Raw genomic sequence first — 12,998 nt, 5'->3', positions numbered from 1 at the left:
CCCCTCCTCCTCCTCGAGCCTGTTACACAGGAACAGGAGGATCCCATTCAGCCCCCTCCTCCTCCTCGAGCCTGTTACACAGGAATAGGAGGATTCCATTCAGCCCCCTCCTCCTCCTCGAGTCTGTTACACAGGAACAGGAGGATCCCATTCTGCCCCCTCCCACTCCTCGAGTCTGTTACACAGGAACAGGAGGATCCCATTCAGCCCCCTCCTCCTCCTCCTCGAGCCTGTTACACAGGAACAGCACGATCCCATTCAGCCCCCTCCTCCCGTCTATTACACAGGAACAGGAGGATCCCATTCAGCCCCCTTCTCGAGTCTGTTACACAGGAACAGCACGATCCCATTCAGCCCCCTCCTCCCGTCTATTACACAGGAACAGGAGGATCCCATTCAGCCCCCTCCTCGAGTCTGTTACACAGGAACAGGAGGATCCCATTCAGCCTCCTCCTCGAGCCTGTTACACAGGAACAGGAGGATCCCATTCAGCCTCCTCCTCGAGCCTGTTACACAGGAACAGGAGGATCCCATTCAGCCCCCTCCTCCCGTCTATTACACAGGAACAGGAGGATCCCATTCAGCCCCCTCCCCCTCCTCGAGTCCGTTACACAGGAACAGGAGGATCCCATTCAGCCTCCTCCTCGAGCCTGTTACACAGGAACAGGAGGATCCCATTCAGCCCCCTCCACCCGTCTATTACACAGGAACAGGAGGATCCCAATCAGCCTCCTCCTCGAGCCTGTTACACAGGAACAGGAGGATCCCATTCAGCCTCCTCCTCGAGCCTGTTACACAGGAACAGGAGGATCCCATTCAGCCCCCTCCTCCCGTCTATTACACAGGAACAGGAGGATCCCATTCAGCCTCCTCCTCCTCCTCGAGCCTGTTACACAGGAACAGGAGGATCCCATTCAGCTTCCTCCTCGAGCCTGTTACACAGGAACAGGAGGATCCCATTAAGCCCCCTCCTCCTCGAGCCTGTTACACAGGAACAGGAGGATCCCATTCAGCCCCCTCCCCCTCCTCGAGTCTGTTACACAGGAACAGGAGGATCCCATTCAGCCTCCTCCTCGAGCCTGTTACACAGGAACAGCAGGAACCCATTCAGCCCCCTCCTCCCGCCTATTACACAGGAACAGGAGGATCCCATTCAGCCCCCTCCTCCCGTCTATTACACAGGAACAGGAGGATCCCATTCAGCCTCCTCCTCCTCCTCGAGCCTGTTACACAGGAACAGGAGGATCCCATTCAGCCTCCTCCTCGAGCCTGTTACACAGGAACAGGAGGATCCCATTCAGCCCCCTCCTCCTCGAGCCTGTTACACAGGAACAGGAGGATCCCATTCAGCCCCCTCCCCCTCCTCGAGTCTGTTACACAGGAACAGCAGGAACCCATTCAGCCCCCTCCTCCCGCCTATTACACAGGAACAGCAGGAACCCATTCAGCCCCCTCCTCGAGCCTGTCACACAGGAACAGGAGGATCCCATTCAGCCCCCTCCTCGAGTGTGTTACACAGGAACAGGAGGATCCCATTCAGCCCCCTCCTCGAACCTGTTACACAGGAACAGGAGGATCCCATTCAACCCCCTCCTCCTCCTCGAGCCTGTTACACAGGAACAGGAGGATCCCATTCAGCCCCCTCCTCGAGCCTGTTACACAGGAACAGGAGGATCCCATTCAGCCCCCTCCTCCTCCTCGAGCCTGTTACACAGGAACAGGAGGATCCCATTCAGCCTCCTCCTCGAGCCTGTTACACAAGAACAGGAGGGTCCCATTCAGCCTCCTCCTCCTCCTCGAGCATGTTACACAGGAAGAGGAGGATCCCATTCAGCCCCCTCCTCCTCCTCGAGCCTGTTACACAGGAACAGGAGGATCCCATTCAGCCTCCTCCTCGAGCCTGTTACACAGGAACAGGAGGATCCCATTCAGCCCCCTCCTCCTCCTCGAGCCTGTTACACAGGAACAGGAGGATCACATTCAGCCCCCTCCTCCTCCTCGAGCCTGTTACACAGGAACAGGAGGATCCCATTCAGCCCCCTCCTCGAGCCTGTTACACAGGAACAGGAGGATCCCATTCAGCCTCCTCCTCGAGCCTGTTACACAGGAACAGGAGGATCCCATTCAGCCCCCTCCTCGAGCCTGTTACACAGGAACAGGAGGATCCCATTCAGCCTCCTCCTCGAGCCTGTTACACAGGAACAGGAGGATCCCATTCAGCCCCCTCCTCGAGCCTGTTACACAGGAACAGGAGGATCCCATTCAGCCTCCTCCTCCTCCTCGAGCCTGTTACACAGGAACAGGAGGATCCCATTCAGCCCCCTCCTCCTCCTCGAGCCTGTTATACAGGAACAGGAGGATCCCATTCAGCCCCCTCCTCGAGCCTGTTACACAGGAACAGGAGGATCCCATTCAGCCTCCTCCTTGAGCCTGTTACACAGGAACAGGAGGATCCCATTCAGCCCCCTCCTCCTCCTCGAGCCTGTTACTCAGGAACAGGAGGATCCCATTCAGCCCCCTCCTCCTCCTCGAGCCTGTTACACAGGAACAGGAGGATCCCATTCAGCCCCCTCCTCCTCCTCGAGCCTGTTACACAGGAACAGGAGGATCCCATTCAGCCTCCTCCTCCTCCTCGAGCCTGTTACACAGGAACAGGAGGATCCCATTCAGCCCCCTCCTCGAGCCTGTTACTCAGGAACAGGAGGATCCCATTCAACCCCCTCCTCGAGCCTGTTACACAGGAACAGGAGGATCCCATTCAGCCCCCTCGTTCCCCCGTCCCCTGCCCCCGCCACCCCCGCTCGCCCGACCCTTACCTGTTTGTGAACTTTTGTAAGCTGGTCCAGGTTGTTTTCCAGAAAGGAGATCTTCTGCTTCTGCGAGACAGTCCCTCCGCTGTCATCCGGCTCCTGGTCTGCGCTCTGCGGACAGACAGACAGACGCTGAGGTCGGGCCCCTCGTGACAGCTCAGTCCGGCCTCGGCGAGGGCGGGAGCAGAACAGCCCCCAACGCTCGGATCCGAAACGCAGGGTGCGCCGCACGTTGATGAGGGGGGTCGGAAGGAACAATAGGGCTTTGCAAAGGATGCACTAGCGCACTGCACTTACAGAGGTCACGAGGAAGGTAGATCAAGGAGAAACAGTGGACGTGATCTATTTAGATTTCCAGAAAGCTGACAGTGAAAGGTGACAGAGATAGGGAGGGTTGTAGGGGGGCTGGAGGAGGTTACAGAGATAGGGAGGGGTGTAGGGGGCTGGAGGAGGTTACAGAGATAGGGAGGGTTGTAGGGGGGCTGGAGCAGGTTACATAGATTGGGAGGGTTTTCGGGGGCTGGAGGAGGTTACAGAGATAGGGTGGGTGTAGGGGACTGGAGGAGGTTACAGAGATAGGGAGGGGTGTAGGGGGCTGGAGGAGGTTACAGAGATAGGGAGGGTTTTCGGGGGCTGGAGGAGGTTACAGAGATAGGGAGGGGTGTAGGGGGCTGGAGGAGGTTACAGAGATAGGGAGGGTTTTCGGGGGCTGGAGGAGGTTACAGAGATAGGGAGGGGTGTCGGGGGGCTGGAGGAGGTTACAGAGATAGGGAGGGTGTACGGGACTGGAGGAGGTTACAGAGATAGGGAGGGGTGTAGGAGCTGGAGGAGGTTACAGAGAGAGGGAGGGTTGTAGGGGGCTGGAGGAGGTTACAGAGATAGGGAGGGGTTTAGGGGGACTGGAGGAGGTTACAGAGATAGGGAGGGGTGTAGGGGGGCTGGAGGAGGTTACAGAGATAGGGAGGGGTGTAGGGGGCTGGAGGAGGTTACAGAGATAGGGAGGGGTGTAGGGGAGCTGGAGGAGGTTACAGAGATAGGGAGGGGTGTAGGGGGCTGGAGGAGGTTACAGAGATAGGGAGGGGTGTAGGGGGCTGGAGGAGGTTACTGAGATAGGGAGGGGTGTCGGGGGCTGGAGGAGGTTACAGAGATAGGGAGGGGTGTAGGGGGCTGGAGGAGGTTACAGAGATAGGGAGGGGTGTAGGGGGCTGCAGGAGGTTACAGAGATAGGGAGGGGTGTAGGGGGGTGGAGGAGGTTACAGAGATAGGGAGGGGTGTAGGGGGGGCTGGAGGAGGTTACAGAGACAGGGAGGGTTGTAGGGGACTGGAGGAGGTTACAGAGATAGGGAGGCGTGTAGGGGGCTGGAGGAGGTTACAGAGATAGGGAGGGGTGTAGGGGGACTGGAGGAGGTTACAGAGATAGGGAGGGTTGTAGGGGGGCTGGAGCAGGTTACATAGATTGGGAGGGTTTTCGGGGGCTGGAGGAGGTTACAGAGATAGGGAGGGGTGTAGGGGGCTGGAGGAGGTTACAGAGATAGGGAGGGTTTTCGGGGGCTGGAGGAGGTTACAGAGATAGGGAGGGGTGTAGGAGCTGGAGGAGGTTACAGAGAGAGGGAGGGTTGTAGGGGACTGGAGGAGGTTACAGAGATAGGGAGGGGTTTAGGGGGACTGGAGGAGGTTACAGAGATAGGGAGGGGTGTAGGGGGGCTGGAGGAGGTTACAGAGATAGGGAGGGGTGTAGGGGGCTGGAGGAGGTTACAGAGATAGGGAGGGGTGTAGGGGAGCTGGAGGAGGTTACAGAGATAGGGAGGAGTGTAGGGGGCTGGAGGAGGTTACAGAGATAGGGAGGGGTGTAGGGGGGCTGGAGCAGGTTACATAGATTGGGAGGGTTTTCGGGGGCTGGAGGAGGTTACAGAGATAGGGAGGGGTGTAGGGGGCTGGAGGAGGTTACAGAGATAGGGAGGGTTGTAGGGGGGCTGGAGCAGGTTACATAGATTGGGAGGGTTTTCGGGGGCTGGAGGAGGTTACAGAGATAGGGAGGGGTGTAGGGGGCTGGAGGAGGTTACAGAGATAGGGAGGGTTTTCGGGGGCTGGAGGAGGTTACAGAGATAGGGAGGGGTGTAGGAGCTGGAGGAGGTTACAGAGAGAGGGAGGGTTGTAGGGGGCTGGAGGAGGTTACAGAGATAGGGAGGGGTTTAGGGGGACTGGAGGAGGTTACAGAGATAGGGAGGGGTGTAGGGGGGCTGGAGGAGGTTACAGAGATAGGGAGGGGTGTAGGGGGCTGGAGGAGGTTACAGAGATAGGGAGGGGTGTAGGGGAGCTGGAGGAGGTTACAGAGATAGGGAGGGGTGTAGGGGGCTGGAGGAGGTTACAGAGATAGGGAGGGGTGTAGGGGGCTGGAGGAGGTTACTGAGATAGGGAGGGGTGTCGGGGGCTGGAGGAGGTTACAGAGATAGGGAGGGGTGTAGGGGGCTGGAGGAGGTTACAGAGATAGGGAGGGGTGTAGGGGGCTGCAGGAGGTTACAGAGATAGGGAGGGGTGTAGTGGGGTGGAGGAGGTTACAGAGATAGGGAGGGGTGTAGGGTGGGCTGGAGGAGGTTACAGAGACAGGGAGGGTTGTAGGGGACTGGAGGAGGTTACAGAGATAGGGAGGCGTGTAGGGGGCTGGAGGAGGTTACAGAGATAGGGAGGGGTGTAGGGGGACTGGAGGAGGTTACAGAGATAGGGAGGGTTGTAGGGGGGCTGGAGCAGGTTACATAGATTGGGAGGGTTTTCGGGGGCTGGAGGAGGTTACAGAGATAGGGAGGGGTGTAGGGGGCTGGAGGAGGTTACAGAGATAGGGAGGGTTTTCGGGGGCTGGAGGAGGTTACAGAGATAGGGAGGGGTGTAGGAGCTGGAGGAGGTTACAGAGAGAGGGAGGGTTGTAGGGGACTGGAGGAGGTTACAGAGATAGGGAGGGGTTTAGGGGGACTGGAGGAGGTTACAGAGATAGGGAGGGGTGTAGGGGGGCTGGAGGAGGTTACAGAGATAGGGAGGGGTGTAGGGGGCTGGAGGAGGTTACAGAGATAGGGAGGGGTGTAGGGGAGCTGGAGGAGGTTACAGAGATAGGGAGGGGTGTAGGGGGCTGGAGGAGGTTACAGAGATAGGGAGGGGTGTAGGGGGCTGGAGGAGGTTACTGAGATAGGGAGGGGTGTCGGGGGCTGGAGGAGGTTACAGAGATAGGGAGGGGTGTAGGGGGCTGGAGGAGGTTACAGAGATAGGGAGGGGTGTAGGGGGCTGCAGGAGGTTACAGAGATAGGGAGGGGTGTAGGGGGGTGGAGGAGGTTACAGAGATAGGGAGGGGTGTAGGGGGGGCTGGAGGAGGTTACAGAGACAGGGAGGGTTGTAGGGGACTGGAGGAGGTTACAGAGATAGGGAGGCGTGTAGGGGGCTGGAGGAGGTTACAGAGATAGGGAGGGGTGTAGGGGGACTGGAGGAGGTTACAGAGATAGGGGGGCTGGAGGAGGTTACAGAGATAGGGAGGAGTGTAGGGGGCTGGAGGAGGTTACAGAGATAGGGAGGGTTGTAGGGGACTGGAGGAGATTACAGAGATAGGGAGGGTGTAGAGGTTGGAGGAGGTTACAGACATAGGGAGGGGTTTCGGGGGCTGGAGGAGGTTACAGAGATAGGGAGGGGTGTAGGGGGCTGGAGGAGGTTACAGAGATAGGGAGGGGTGTAGGGGGCTGCAGGAGGTTACAGAGATAGGGAGGGGTGGAGGGGGGTGGAGGAGGTTACAGAGATAGGGAGGGGTGTAGGGGGGGCTGAAGGAGGTTACAGAGATAGGGAGGGTTGTCGGGACTGGAGGAGGTTACAGAGATAGGGAGGAGTGTAGGGGGCTGGAGGAGGTTACAGAGATAGGGAGGGTTGTAGGGGGCTGGAGGAGGTTACAGAGATAGGGAGGAGTGTAGGGTACTGGAGGAGGTTACAGAGATAGGGAGGGGTGTAGGGGGCTGGAGGAGGTTACAGAGATAGGGAGGGGTGTAGGGGGCTCGAGGAGGTTACAGAGATAGGGAAGGGTGTAGGGGGCTGGAGGAGGTTACAGAGATAGGGAGGGGTGTAGGGGGGCTGGAGGAGGTTACAGAGATAGGGAGGGACGTAGGGGGCTGGAGGAGGTTACAGAGATAGGGAAGGGTGTAGGGGGCTGGAGGAGGTCACAGGGATAGGGAGGGGTGCAGGGGGCTGGAGGAGGTTACAGTGATAGGAAGGGTTGAAGGGCTGAAGGGAGGTACAGAGATAGGGAGGTAAATAATTGCGACATGCTGCTGTGCAGAGCTGGGTGTCCTTGTGCATGAGTCGCAAAAAGTTGGTTTGCAGGTGCAGCAGGTCGTTAAGGCGGCAAATGGAATTTTGTCCTTCATTGCTGGAGGGATGGAGTTTAAGACGAGGGAGGTTATGCTGCAATTGTATAAGGTGTTAGTGAGGCCACACCTGGAGTATTGTGTTCAGTTTTGGTCTCCTTACCTGAGAAAGGACATACTGGCACTGGACGGTGTGCAGAGGAGATTCACTCGGTTAATCCCAGAGCTGAAGGGGTTGGATTACGAGGAGAGCTGGCAAGGTGGATACAGAACTGGCTAGGCCATAGAAGGCAGAGGGTAGCAATGGAAGGATGCTTTTCTAATTGGAGGGCTGTGACCAGTGGTGTTCCACAGGGATCAGTGCTGGGACCTTTGCTCTTTGTAGTATATATAAATGATTTGGAGGAAAATGTAACTGGTCTGATTAGTAAGTTTGCAGACGACACAAAGGTTGGTGGAATTGCGGATAGCGATGAGGACTGTCTGAGGATACAGCAGGATTTAGATCGTGTGGAGACTTGGGCAGAGAGATGGCAGATGGAGTTTAATCCGGACAAATGTGAGGTAATGCATTTTGGAAGGTCTAATGCAGGTAGGGAATGTACAGTGAATGGTAGAATCATCAAGAGTATTGAAAGTCGAAGAGATCTAGGAGTACAGGTCCACAGGTCATTGAAAGGGGCAACACAGGTGGAGAAGGTAGTCAAGAAGGCATACGGCATGCTTGCCTTCATTGGCCGGGGCATTGAGTATAAGAATTGGCAAGTCATGTTGCAGCTGTATAGAACCTTAGTTAGGCCACACTTGGAGTATAGTGTTCAATTCTGGTTGCCACACTACCAGAAGGATGTGGAGGCTTTAGAGAGGGTGCAGAAGAGATTTACCAGAATGTTGCCTGGTATGGAGGGCATTAGCTATGAAGAGCGGTTGAATAAACTCGGTTTGTTCTCACTGGAACGACGAAGGTTGAGGGGAGACCTGATAGAGGTATACAAAATTATGAGGGGCATAGACAGAGTGGATAGTCAGAGGCTTTTCCCCGGGGTAGAGGGGTCAATTACTCGGGGGCATAGGTTTAAGGTGCGAGGGGCAAGGTTTAGAGGAGATGTACGAGGCAAGTTTTTTACGCAGAGGGTAGTGGGTGCCTGGAACTCGCTACCGGAGGAGGTGGTGGAAGCAGGGACGATAGGGACATTTAAGGGGCACCTTGACAAATATATGAATAGGATGGGAATAGAGGGATACGGACCCAGGAAGTGTAGAAGATTGTAGTTTAGTCGGGCAGTATGGTCGGCACGGGCTTGGAGGGCCGAAGGGCCTGTTCCTGTGCTGTACATTTCTTTGTTCTTTGTTCTTTGTTGAGAGGTTGAGTAGACTGGGACTGTACTCGTTGGAATTTAGAAGGATGCGGGGGGGGGATCTTATTGAAACATATAAGATTATGAAGGGAATAGATAGGATAGATGCGGGCAGGTTGTTTCCACTGGCGGGTGAAAGCAGAACTAGGGGGCATAGCCTCAAAATAAGGGGAAGTAGATTTAGGACTGAGTTTAGGAGGAACTTCTTCACCCAAAGGGTTGTGAATCTATGAATCAGTTGAGGCTACCTCATTGAACACATAACATCGAACGGGACAGCACAGTACAGGCCCTTCGGCCCTCGATGTTGTGTCAACCACTTATCCTAACCTAAGATCAATCTAACCTCCACCCCTTCAATTCACTGCTGTCCATGCGCCTGTCTAAGAGTCGCTTAAATGTCCCGAATGACTCGGACTCCCCCACCTCTGCTGGCCGAGCGTTCCACACACCCACCCATCTCTGTGTAAAGAACCTCCGACATCTCCCCTATACCTTCCTCCAATCGCCTTCAAATTATGTCCCCCCTCGTGACAGCCATTTCCACCCTGGGGAAAGGTCTCTGGCCGTCCACTCTATCCAGGCCTCTCATCACCTTGTATCAAGTCACCTCTCTGCCTTCTTCGCTCCAGTGAGAAAAGGCCTCGCTCCCCCTCAACCTTTCTTCGTAAGACGTGCCCCCCAGTCCGGGCGGCATCCTGGTAAATCTCCTCCGCACCCTCTCCAAAGCCTCCACATCCTTCCTACAATGCGGCGGCCAGAACTGGGCACGACATTCCAAGTGTGGTCCAACTAGAGTTTTATGAAGCTTCATAAAATTAAATGTTCCTAAGGCAAAGGTAGATGGTTTATTGAAGAATAAAGGGGTTAAGGGTTGTGGTGAGCGGGCGGGAATGTGGATCTGCGGTGATATACATCACTGTAAGTACACAACGGGCTAATGTACACACACTACACCAAACTAGAGGGAACACAGTCAACCAACAGAACAGTTAGATAGGACACGACCAATGGACATTCACGATATACAGAGGTGACACTACCACAGGGGGGCATTACACCAACCCATATAAAAGGCAGCACGGTAGCACAGTGGTTAGCACAATTGCTTCACAGCTCCAGGGTCCCAGGTTCGATTCCCGGCTTGGGGTCACGGTCTGTGCGGAGTCTGCACGTCCTCCCCGTGTGTGCGTGTGTTTCCTCCGGGTGCTCCGGTTTCCTCCCACAGTCCAAAGATGTGCAGGTTAGGTGGATTGGCCGTGCTAAATTGTCCCTTAGTGTCCAAAGATGTGCAGGTTAGGTGGATTGGCCATGCTAAATTGTCCCTTAGTGTCCAAAGATGTGCAGGTTAGGTGGATTGGCCGTGTTAAATTGTCCCTTAGTGTCCAAAGATGTGTAGGTTAGGTGGATTGGCCGTGTTAAATTGTCCCTTAGTGTCCAAAGATGTGTAGGTTAGGTGGATTGGCCATGTTAAATTGTCCCTTAGTGTCCAAAGATGTACAGGTTAGGTGGATTGGCCGTGCTAAATTGCCCCCTAGTGTCCAAAGATGTGCAGGTTAGGTGGATTGGCCGTGCTAAATTGCCCCTTAGTGTCCAAAGATGTGCAGGTTAGGTGGATTGGCCGTGTTAAATTGTCCCTTAGTGTCCAAAGATGTGCAGGTTAGGTGGATTGGCCGTGCTAAATTGCCCCTTAGTGTCCAAAGATGTGCAGGTTAGGTGGATTGGCCGTGCTAAATTGCCCTTAGTGTCCAAAGATGTGCAGGTTAGGTGGATTGGCCGTGCTAAATTGCCCCTTAGTGTCCAAAGATGTGCAGGTTAGGTGGATTGGCCGTGCTAAATTGCCCTTAGTGTCCAAAGATGTGCAGGTTAGGTGGATTGGCCGTGCTAAATTGCCCTTAGTGTCCAAAGATGTGCAGGTTAGGTGGATTGGCCGTGCTAAATTGCCCCTTAGTGTCCAAAGATGTGCAGGTTAGGTGGATTGGCCGTGCTAAATTGCCCTTAGTGTCCAAAGATGTGCAGGTTAGGTGGATTGGCCGTGCTAAATTGCCCCTTAGTGTCCAAAGATGTGCAGGTTAGGTGGATTGGCCGTGCTAAATTGCCCCTTAGTGTCCAAAGATGTGCAGGTTAGGTGGATTGGCCGTGCTAAATTGCCCTTAGTGTCCAAAGATGTGCAGGTTAGGTGGATTGGCCGTGCTAAATTGCCCTTAGTGTCCAAAGATGTGCAGGTTAGGTGGATTGGCCGTGCTAAATTGCCCCTTAGTGTCCAAAGATGTGCAGGTTAGGTGGATTGGCCGTGCTAAATTGCCCTTAGTGTCCAAAGATGTGCAGGTTAGGTGGATTGGCCGTGCTAAATTGCCCCTTAGTGTCCAAAGATGTGCAGGTTAGGTGGATTGGCCGTGCTAAATTGCCCTTAGTGTCCAAAGATGTGCAGGTTAGGTGGATTGGCCGTGCTAAATTGCCCTTAGTGTCCAAAGATGTGCAGGTTAGGTGGATTGGCCGTGCTAAATTGCCCCTTAGTGTCCAAAGATGTGCAGGTTAGGTGGATTGGCCGTGCTAAATTGCCCTTAGTGTCCAAAGATGTGCAGGTTAGGTGGATTGGCCGTGCTAAATTGCCCCTTAGTGTCCAAAGATGTGCAGGTTAGGTGGATTGGCCGTGCTAAATTGCCCCTTAGTGTCCAAAGATGTGCAGGTTAGGTGGATTGGCCGTGTTAAATTGTCCCTTAGTGTCCAAAGGTGCGCAGGTTAGGTGGATTGGCCGTGCTAAATTGCCCTTAGTGTCCAAAGATGTGCAGGTTAGGTGGATTGGCCGTGCTAAATTGCCCTTAGTGTCCCAAATTGCCCTTGGTGTTGAGTGGGGTTACTGGGTTATGGGGATCGGGTGGAGGTGTTGACCTTGGGTAGGGTGCTCTTTCCAAGAGCCGGTGCAGACTCGATGGGCCGAACGGCCTCCTTCTGCACTGTAAATTCTATGATATGTAAAGGACACTACGCAGGTGCTCAGCCTCTTTCCAGCGGAGTCTCTCAGTGAGTACAGACACAGGGCTGATTGAACATCACACCCACCACGTGGATTGTAGCAGACTGGTTCGTCAGTCTGAGTAGCTATAGCAGGATTAACAGGAGCGTCGAATCCTAGTGGGAGAATCGCTAATAGTTTAATAAACGTGTTGAAGCTGTCTCCAAGTCTGAACCTTCCTTTGTCAGAGTGTACATCAAGGAAGCAGCTTATGCTCAGTCACAACAGGACAGAGCCCACAAAAGATCAGCCCTAATCTCACTGAATGGCGCAGTTCTCACGTCCTTGTGCGCGCCGCGTGCGTGGCACGGGTGTTCGGCAGGGGCGGCGAATACCGACCGCGGGGCGCCGCGCTCGCGGATCGGGAAGGCGGGACTTGCGCAGCTCGCATCCCCACTCACATTTCTGACCCGTGCCGTGAGGTCTTGAACAAAAAGTTTCCGTAGGTTGTGAAGAGTTTGGAGTTCTCGCGCCTGCGGAGTGAGAGAGAGAGAGAGAGAGGAAACACGAGTGAATGAAACAGGAGAGAGCCATCCAGCCCGACCCCTCACCCAGCTGTCGGGAGAGAAATACTAACTTCAGGCCCCCTGTCGGTGATGTTCCCAGGGTTAGATACAGTGGAAAGCTCCCTCGACACTGTCCCCATCAAACACTCCCAGGACAGGTACAGCACGGGGTTAGATACAGAGTAAAGCTCCCTCTACACTGTCCCCATCAAACTCTCCCAGGACAGGTACAGCACGGGGTTAGATACAGTGGAAAGCTCCCTCGACACTGTCCCCATCAAACACTCCCAGGACAGTTACAGCACGGGGTTAGATACAGAGTAAAGCTCCCTCTACACTGTCCCCATCAAACACTCCCAGGACAGGTACAGCACGGGGTTAGATACAGAGTAAAGCTCCCTCGACACTGTCCCCATCAAACACTCCCAGGACAGGTACAGCACGGGGTTAGATACAGAGTAAAGCTCCCTCGACACTGCCCCATCAAACACTCCCAGGACAGGTACAGCACGGGGTTAGATACAGAGTAAAGCTCCCTCGACACTGCCCCATCAAACACTCCCAGGACAGGTACAGCACGGGGTTAGAGACAGAGTAAAGCTCCCTCGACACTGTCCCCATCAAACACTCCCAGGACAGGTACAGCACGGGGTTAGATACAGAGTAAAGCTCCCTCTACACTGTCCCCATCAAACACTCCCAGGACAGGTACAGCACGGGGTCAGATACAGAGTAAAGCTCCCTCTACACTGTCCCCAACAAACACTCCCAGGACAGGTACAGCACGGGGTTAGATACAGAGTAAAGCTCCCTCGACACTGTCCCCATCAAACACTCCCAGGACAGGTACAGCACGGGGTTAGAGACAGAGTAAAGCTCCCTCGACACTGTCCCCATCAAACACTCCCAGGACAGGTACAGCACGGGGTTAGATACAGAGTAAAGCTCCCTCTACACTGTCCCCATCAAACACT

The 12,998-nt window shown here is 54.9% G+C and overlaps 1 protein-coding gene across 1 annotated transcript in view; it reads right to left on the bottom strand.

Annotated features, from left to right (window-relative positions):
* LOC140405325 (kinesin heavy chain-like) overlaps positions 1–12,998 on the bottom strand; it is a 157,060-nt gene that overhangs the window by 80,601 nt on the left and 63,461 nt on the right. Inside the window, exons 5-6 of the mRNA XM_072493616.1 lie at positions 11,920–11,991; positions 2,817–2,921 (exon numbers count right to left, since the gene is read on the bottom strand). Of these exons, the coding sequence (XP_072349717.1) occupies positions 2,817–2,921; positions 11,920–11,991 (177 nt within the window). The remainder of the gene's footprint in view (positions 1–2,816; positions 2,922–11,919; positions 11,992–12,998) is intronic.

This window comes from Scyliorhinus torazame, chromosome X (assembly GCF_047496885.1).
Source record: "Scyliorhinus torazame isolate Kashiwa2021f chromosome X, sScyTor2.1, whole genome shotgun sequence".
NCBI lineage: Eukaryota > Metazoa > Chordata > Chondrichthyes > Carcharhiniformes > Scyliorhinidae > Scyliorhinus > Scyliorhinus torazame.
The sequence above is the reverse complement of the archived record's forward strand: the minus strand, read 5'-3'. Positions and strand labels throughout refer to the sequence as shown.